This window comes from Mya arenaria, chromosome 10, assembly GCF_026914265.1.
Source record: "Mya arenaria isolate MELC-2E11 chromosome 10, ASM2691426v1".
NCBI lineage: Eukaryota > Metazoa > Mollusca > Bivalvia > Myida > Myidae > Mya > Mya arenaria.
In genome coordinates this window covers 2,567,835-2,577,428 of record NC_069131.1, presented here as the reverse complement: position 1 = coordinate 2,577,428, position 9,594 = coordinate 2,567,835, and the positions used below count along the sequence as shown (strand labels likewise).

Genomic DNA, 9,594 nt, shown 5'->3' with positions numbered 1-9,594 from the left:
ATAGGTCAAGGTCATTCGACAAAGTTCAGTCAAAACGTCTCAATGTGCAACGAGTATGGTTTCCGAAAAAGTGTGCAAGTTTTTAGATATGTTTCATTTTTGACAATTATTGCATTGTATTGCTCTTCTACTCCCTGGGTAATCAACGGCTTAATATCCATTACCGGTCAAAAATTAAACCAGGAACAATCTCAGCTGTGGTCAAATATTAAAACATTTTCAAGCACAAGTAAACCGCTGTTTTAACCCGGTCGAGTGTCTTCTTCAAATATATTTCTTGTTAGCTTGCATCGACTGCTGCTGGTACCTGTCGTACAAGACACGTTTAACAACACCTCTACAACACCTCTAAGGAGGAATTAATTAAATGTTTATTTTGTTTAAACAATATTTATTGTATATGAGTACAATAAGCAAATACATAAATTACATTTGAATATAATAATTAAGGAGTGAAGAGGTATCTTAGCTTAGAGCTAATATTCATACCTCTCTCCTTAAATGTTTTTGGCTAAAATATTTACATTGTATGATACATTGCATTATAATTATGGGTTTCAATGGGCTAGTCTTTTCATAGTTTGTTATGCTGTCGTACTTGTTCTACAGTCTCTTAATACTGGCGTGCTTGTGGTCGATAGTAGTTTTATGCTGGCGTGCATGTATTCGATAGTTTGTACATGCAGGCCTGCTTGTGTTCGATAGTGTCTTCATGCTGAAGTGCCTGTGTTATACAGTTTCTTCATGCTGGCGTGCTTGTTTTCTCGCCCTGCGCCTAACGCGTTAATGAACGACGGAGTCTTTGGTGGACACGCATCGCTCATCTCCTTCATCTGTTAAAAAACAACAAATATTTACACCTCAACTTCCATTCCTTAAATGAACTGCTTTTCGGCAATTGTGTTTATCAATCGATGAACGCAATATCTTCGGATATATTCGGATCGCATTTCATCACATAACAATATGCATGGAAACTACTGATCTTGTTATTGTTTGTATTGTATCAGTTCCCGTAAAATACAAATCAACATTTTAGAAAGTGTTAATTTATTATATGTTAAATGTATTATTGCCATAAGTGTTTCAATTCGGACTCCACGCACTTTAACCAGCCCAAACGCGTTCATACCCCGATAATGACATCAACCCCGCAATTCATTCCTTAAATAAATTATTGAATTGTTCCTGTATTTTTCTTTGTATTACGAAAGCATGATAAGTCAATAAGTATATAATTATTCCACCCTGACTCGAATAGCAGGTAATATCAGCCAACTTAATATTTACCCTTGGATAAAAAGATGAACGTTTGAATAGAGGGGATTGCATTTTTTATTTCATTTATTATTGTTTTCTTCAACATACGTCTTTTCTCTTATAAATTTATCCAGAGAAGTCCTCATTTTATTGGTATTCATAGAGAAGTGACGTAACTTCGAAATTCGAACTTATTGATAATAATAAATTTTTAAGTGGTTGTTTATCCCTCAGACTGTCATGCACTTCATATGATCTTAATTCTCAATTATTAAACTATAAGATATTCAAAGGAGAGCTCTTACGATTATTCGTCTGCAATTTCCTAAAATTGCGGAATTATAATCATTATTACCTCCTCCGGGGAAAGTTCCCAGCCGCCGGAAGCACCCATGTTATCTTCAAGTTGTTTAACGGAAGTGCAGCCAATGATAACGGCGGACACCACATCCCTTTGAGTCAACCAGCGGAGAGCCACCTGGGCCACAGAGCGACCTGCATGTTGACCAACCAGTTAAAGAATTGTATATACGAGAGTATGTATTAAGATGGTTAAGTACGTTAACGCCCATGTAACAATATGCGAATATATCTTTCCTGCTCTTGATCGTTTCAAGTTGAAAGCCCATATTTGTTTTTAATGCAAACAATTATTATCGTTATTTATCAGAGCATAAGCTCCTACCTTTTGCCTTCGCAATCCTCTCCATGATAGCGATAAGTTTCCAGTAGTCTTCACGTTCCTTTACCTGGTCCCAAGGGCTCCATTGTATCTGTCCTTGCGTGGCGTTTTTTGACATATAGCCGGCCCGGCTTGACTTTGAGTCGGGCGTCTCTCCACGTTTGAATTTTCCCGTTAACATACCACTGTAAAGAAATATACATATTTCTGTTATAATTAACAGAATAAACAAAACTCCGTCGGGAATGACAAATACTTGTCTTTTTTAATAGTCAGCCAGTTATGCCGTATTTTGAATGTCCATAAATGTAACAGTATTCAGAAACTCCAACTTTATATACTATAAGATGCGACTAGAAGAATACACAATGGCACAGCAAGATGGATACAATACATGGAGCTCCATGGCACAAGGTATGTTTTAATGACAAAGCACAAAACCGATAACAAACAAGAATTTATTGGCATTCACTATACGCGTACAGCACGCCACAATTGCTGTACGCGTACAACACCGACATGATATAAACAGAACAATTGGGACATCATTCAGTTTTTCTAGACACGGAATCAGGATCTTACACCAAGATTGAAAAGTCCAATAATAGAGTTGTATCATACAAGTGAGGTGTGTCTTGTGTTATATAATGTCGCTCGAACCTCTCGTTGTGTGAATGGTAGGCATTAGCGTCATGGCTCTAAACAGGGAGTTCAATTTGAATGTTTTAATACTGAGTTTTGTTTCTGTAGTTTCCACTGTAGTTACAGTTTTAACAGGTCAATTTCGTCATCAGTATAACCTGAATAAAATATACGTGTACAATTATGGTTTCTTTTATAATTACATGATTAACACATTAATAAATTCATATTCGTTTAGTCTTTGTCGACTATTATGAAGCATTAATAAAACAATTCTTGAAAAGAAGTAGTTCCTTAGCTCACCTCTTCAGTGGGCTCCAGGGCAGCACGCCGACCCCCTCGTTGCGGCAAACCTCGTACGCGTCCCACTCTGAGTCCCGGCACAACAAGCTGTACTCTTGCTGTAAAATGGACACTCACGTTTGCACATTGCATGTTTTTTTATTATTGTTAAAAATAATTCTACATAAAAAGACAACAGAAATTAAGCATTAATATATAGGGATTTCACAGAACTAATTAGATAAATAAATTTGCTTCTTGACTGACCCTTTATGCACAGACAGAAACGTAATATTTGTACAGAAATAGATCTACATGTATTAACAATTAAACAGGCTATTGGGAATTACAGCCATCACAAACTTTTGTCATTACTTAGTCCTCACAATGCCTTGAATTAGCCACATAATTTTAAAATAAAGCACTGACTCTCGTGATTGCAAAAGAACCTCTTAAGTTAGTAACATGTTCTATGTATATATAGAGAGAGCGAGGATATTTCTCGTTCTTACACAGAAATCAACCAATGTTCTGTTTCATTTATGCACATTTTGCAGCTTTACTGATTTTAATAACACCCTTTTTGCATACACATGTTTTACCTGGAGACGCCCCGTTCGCCGATATAACACTTTTATAAACATTAAACTTTGATTAATGCATTTATGTTCCAAATTAAAACAGTAAATATCAAATAAAACAAAACAGGCACCAAAAGTACGATGGTAACAATTAACTATATGTAAACTATTTCAAAGGTTTTAATTGTAAAAAAAGTATAATTGGATGAACATTATTCCGTGTTTGTGTCTGAATCTGACGAGACGTTTTCCAGCCTTGCAGTGAAGACCATTGCGGTGAAGACCATGCTTCGTTGTTGACATTTGACGTGTTTAAGATTCTTTAAGTGTGGATGTTGTAGTCTATTAATGAGTTAATGGTTGTGTTAATATTCCAAGTTGATTGCTTTACAAAATCAGACGGTTTGAAAAATGATAAATGGATGATACATTATTGGATGTATGTTCGAGCATTTGTTTTCGTTTGTAAAGAGTTTGTACGAAAGCAAATGTTCAGCTTCAAGAAGACGTTTGAAAACTAGAATTACCATTGGTAAAAAAACGCACACTCATACAAATTATGAATCACTCCTTATATGTTAAACAGACAAAGTCCTTCACATATTAAGTCTGCTTATACGTTTCAATATGTCACACACAATGTTTCTTAAAATAGGTAAGTAAAGGCCATATAAACCTAATATGCACCACATCCTTGTTAAACACTAACCTGCAGAGTGACACAAGGTCTCAAGTTCAAGTGCTTAGCCGTGTCTACGATCTTCTGAAGTTGCCAGCCACACACATTGCTGAAACCATAGTAACGGATCTTCCCCGCGCGCACCAGGTCCTCAAACGTTGTCAAGGTTTCCTCCAGAGGGGTTCCACTGTCCCACCCATGTCCCTGTATACAGAGGTGTCATATTAAATTGGCATAGGGCTACAGAAGAATGCAATCTTATTACAAATGGGTGAATATAGTACATTGACTGGTTACATTGTGGTGTAAAACAAACAAGTCTGTGTCATGTATAAAAAGTACCAATTGATCACATTAAGAGGCCAACGGCGTTCCGCAGTGCAAACGTGGAATTAATGTCCTCAAACAATCTTGCTCCGGCTTCAAACGTTCTTTTTCAGCTGATGTCTGTATGAAGTTGTTCATGCATGACCATATCAGTATTTTTAATAAATTGACTTTAATCAGTATTGTTAATGGGTTGGTGCTAGATCCGATAAGGTACATTATTTTTTTTAATTTTGTATTAACTGATTAAAGTTTGGATACGTGGGAGGTTTTTGCGCATATAAACTCTTCTTAACTACTTTTAAAGTCTTCTTTCAGTGAACTTGTGTAAGGTTTGTTTGTTGGGTTTGTTCATTTGGGTTCTTCCGGTAAGGATCCATACAGGGTTTATATGTGATTAAAATTTACTTTTCATCCCCTTTAGTTTTCTTGTATTATTGAAAAATCAAAGTATAAAATTGTTTGAATCTTTAATCTAATCGTTTAGATTTGATTCCGGATAGGTTATTAAAGAGCTGGATATGTTTTGTGTCAACATAAGATGACTAGCCAATCAGCATGCACTGTGGCTTTGAAGCGATAGCAAAAAAAAAATAAAAAAAAATTGGTATTTTATGTAAACATTAACTCCATTGAATTCACTATTTTACATTTCTTATAAATATCTTTCCTCTTTGAATGTATACCATGAAGAAATTGATTTAGTAGCCTAAAAAATAACATTTGATATAAGCAGAGAAGATATTTCCTGTTAAAGCGGATGAACATTTTGTTTGCGTATGTTTGATCATTCACAATTATTACATCTGAGTCATGTGATGTGTTGTATTGTATTATTTGTAATTATCATAGTATAGTAAATCAGTCAGGTACCCTTCCTTGTGGATTAACGAATCATTAAGCCTCTTTTCTTAAATAGAGCAACTTATAGTACTCTACCTTGTGGATTAACTTATCGTTTTGCCATTTTTCTAGACTAAAACAATTGCTCAAGTCAAATGTTTAAGAATGCGGACATTGGTAAACTATTCTGTTGAAAATCATCGCCCAGTGTTAAAAGCATGACTGGTCCAATGTTTTCACTATTGACAATGTCAACCAGACATGGGAAGATCTTAAAATTATGTTTACACATGTCTTAGACACAATTGTTCTTCTAAAAGACGTTCATATCTAACAGAAGTCTGAACCATGGGTTCTTTGAGAATTGATTTCTCGTATTAAAGAAAGAGATACGTATGCACCCGTCAATAGTAGCCATGCACCCCAGGACCGGGGAATAGCGAGGACTTTGACTATTGGTCCAGCCAATCCCAGGTAAAATCCCCGACCTGCAGGGACAAACTGCTGGTAAAATCCCCGCCAAATATCCCCGCATCCCGGGGACTTACACTTGACTGGTGCATTACTTATACAAATGCAGAAACAATACAATACATTTTTTATAAACTATTTTGTTGTCTTAGGAATAAGGAAAAATTTGCAGTGAAAAATACCAAAGCTGATTATTAAGTATTACAGGTAAGGCAATGTAGTACTCAATGCTGTTTTAGAAATAGAATGATATATTTGTAACTTGAATATGATGATGATTGTTTTATTTTGAGATTTTAATTTTAATTTGTGATGTGGTAATGCTAACTTATTGTGCTTAATGTGCATACCTGTGATAATTTGGTGATGTATATGCGCAATACATTTAGCTAACTTTGACAATCTAATTATGTATCTGGTAGAGATACTATCAGTTAGGCAGAAACCATAGTAAGTTGTCTTATGCATACAGTAATTCTTAATTGCGAAAAAATAATCCGGTCGCATGTTGGTGAAATGACCAATAGAACATGACGTGTATCATACTGATATACCTGGTAAAGATCGACATAGTCCGTCTGGAGCCTGGCCAGGCTGTCCTCCAGACTCTGTACGATGTGTCGTCTGCTCAGGCCCTGTCCGTTCTGCAGTTTGTTCATATACATAGGCCATCTACACTTGGTCGCTAGGACAACGTCTTCACGGTTCTGTTTCCTGGAAATTATTATCGGATGTAACAAGTGTTTTATAGTATCATATATGATAATGAACATAAGTGATGATGTTTCCATCAATTGATTGTTTAATGGGGAAGGTAGATCTTCACTGACCTACTAGCAGCTGCACCTTGTGGAAACATTAATGATAACAGTTAAACTGTTAGCATTATTAGGTGTGTAGTAATACTAGCAGAGCTGTAGTTTTTGTACAAAATACGTTTCATTGAAAACATCATTCATATCACATAAAGATATCAATAGAATATTGCTCACTTTTTCATCCAGCTGCCAATAAAGGACTCTGATTGGCCATTGGCGTAGATATTGGCGGTGTCGATAAAGTTTCCTCCCAGTTCAAAGTACCTGTCCATAACCTTGTGTGATGTCCCCTCATCAAGCTGTTTGGGGTTAGTGTAGAACTGGAATATGGCAGGAAACGTTGATACGGCTAACTGATTACATTCCATTATGTTAGTATGTCAATTTTACACTCGTAGGGTAACGCAACAGTTTGTGCCGTTTAAAGCTTGCATTCTGTTTGCATTTCATTGACATAAGTGTTTGGTTAAAGACACAAAACAAGTATGTTTATTTACTAAACTTGCAATACTAAATATTTTTCATAGCATACCTTTTTGCATACATATTCGATTTTAATCATATACAATTATTTATTTTTTAAATATCACTGTACCACTGAACTTTTGCATACAGTTATCAAGATAAAAAACATAGGTTTTAATCAGTGTTTTCTCTCATGATTACGCTTGTGGAATGTAATATTCAAGAAGTATTTCAAACAGAAAAAATATTTGATGGATGGAATATTTCCAAGTCTTTCCAAGTCTTTTCCGTTTCCTTGAATTTTTATAAACATACGGCAGCCTGTATCTATTTAAGAACTATGTTTCTTTTAACGGTTCGCCTAGACGGATTGGAAGAAGATCAACGTTACTCATTAGGTCCTGTGTAGTGTTAATATAATTCGTTTGTTACTTTGTGAAATACTTACTTTTTATAAACAAGTTTGGTTATGAATTTCAAGTATTTAATTCAAAAGTAATATTGACGTAGAATATAGTCTTTCTATTGTACAACCATGACTGAAATTAATACACACTTACTATATATATTTCATATGAACTGTATTTTATAAAATGAAACACTCTTTTTAACAAGTACTCTCAGTATCTGCTATATACACAAATAGTAATGCAATTAAAGAACTAGGTGAACTCACAAATCCGCTGGTTAAGGTCACTTGATAAAATCAGTGTAAATAGCGTGAGCGGGCAGATCAGTAACCCTACTCCTCTTTTATAAAACAGGTGGAACGGAATGTGCACTATCACAAAATTAAACCTCTGGGTCTAGCTTCAATAAAATACCTCAGTAGTAAACATGACACTTCCCAATAGTGATCAGGTACACCCGTACCGTACAAAAATACGAGCAGAATGTATGCGATAAATGGCCTTTCGATATTTTTTATTGAAACGCCAAAAACAGGGCTATACGTGGAAATGTACGATAGTAAGCCCTACGATCATATGACAACTATTCAAGGGGTTTTTAATTATCTGCACCACAAAGATTATAAAATACTTTTAACTACACAATTAAAGACATGCAATTGTTTTTGTTTAACTTTACTTAGAATCATAAATATTTACAAAAGCCATTCAAATATGATATGCGTAATAATCACTTAAACACTTTAAAAGTAAACTAGTAAATACATGTACAGTAATCACGATGTATTTTACAAATGAGATAGTTATATGCAATGGTGCATGTGTATGAAATACATGCTTTCGACTCTGAATTTCGAACACAAATATGCAAACAAAATACCGGTATCTACTTATTATTGCTTATTATATAGGAATTATTTATCTTCACGATGACATGAAGTGTTTACTTCCTTTCAGTAAGTGTGCAAATAATGTTTTCACAATGCTCGCAAAAACAAGCAGAGATATGACTTCCACATCTCTTTTCTGTTGTTCTGATTGCGTTACCAGTGAACGTCTTCACATATTTCACTTTCAATTACTCTTATTGTGTTTAAATACTGTGCCCGTGAGCAAATTTCTTTAGTATCATTTGACAAGGAACATTTTATTAATAAATCAAACTCAGCTTGACACTTTGTATCAATATTAACGTTGATTTGATGATATTTGTCGCTAATACGTGTATGGTTACATGACAATATGTATGTTTTATGCAAAACTTGACAGTCAATTATCGTTAATTGTTCTAAATTAAACATAGAAAATGTTTAAAATGATTTCAATAAGATAAATTTATCAAAACAATGTACACGGATCTGATTGGACATTCGGTAGTTTTAAAAGGCATGTACATGCTTGTCAAAAACAAATAGAACAACTTACGGCAGGAAATAAACCATCCGTACATGAACCGAATGTCATGGTCCCAAGGCCGAGGTTGGACACCTTAACACCTGTATTTCCCAGGAAATTGTATTCTACTTCCGCCGGCGCAGCCATTGCTGTAGATTGCCTAAGGTCCTTACAATATTTCTTGTACATACGATAAAACACCTTCAAATTACGAAGTACTTTTTCAATATTAACAAGTTCGGGTTTAAATTGGTATTTTATACTCTGAGTTTAAACTAGGACCGCGCTATCTCGTCTATATATAATCCCTGTGTTCTAGTTAGCTATCCTGTTAGATATAATCCCTGTACTCTGGCTAGGTATCCTAGGATAGTTTAATGACCGATTTATTGTCAACTTTAAAGTTGCGTGGTTTATTATAGTGTCGTCGATGTATCGTAAATATACAGTTTACCGGATTAGTATGCACAACATTATATATTGCATGTATAACAATTTAAAAACGTAAACGCTTTTATTCAAAGCGACAGCAAATACAATAGAAAATCATTTGCTTTATGCAAGAATTTTAAAAAGGCGCAAACATATTTTAATTTCCATTTGCCCGACCGACCTTATTTTTTTACATTGTTTTACGTTTAAATCGATAAATAGATCTTTGTATTAGTTATTTCCTAATCAAAAGAATGTATGTGAGTGAACATATCACAATTTGACCATTTTTATATTCAAACCTTTC

General features: G+C 34.8%; 1 protein-coding gene across 1 annotated transcript; it reads right to left on the bottom strand.

The window, feature by feature from the left end:
* Positions 1-396: 396 nt before the first annotated feature.
* LOC128204204 (1-deoxyxylulose-5-phosphate synthase YajO-like) lies at positions 397-9,256 on the bottom strand. Its single transcript, XM_052905589.1, has 8 exons — positions 8,886-9,256; positions 6,760-6,905; positions 6,322-6,481; positions 4,157-4,330; positions 2,888-2,985; positions 1,946-2,127; positions 1,616-1,755; positions 397-833 (listed from the first exon to the last, which is right to left on the bottom strand). The coding sequence occupies exons 1-8, from the start codon at positions 9,042-9,044 to the stop codon at positions 711-713; spliced, it is 1,182 nt and encodes a 393-aa protein (XP_052761549.1). The 5' UTR covers positions 9,045-9,256; the 3' UTR covers positions 397-710.
* Positions 9,257-9,594: the final 338 nt, after the last annotated feature.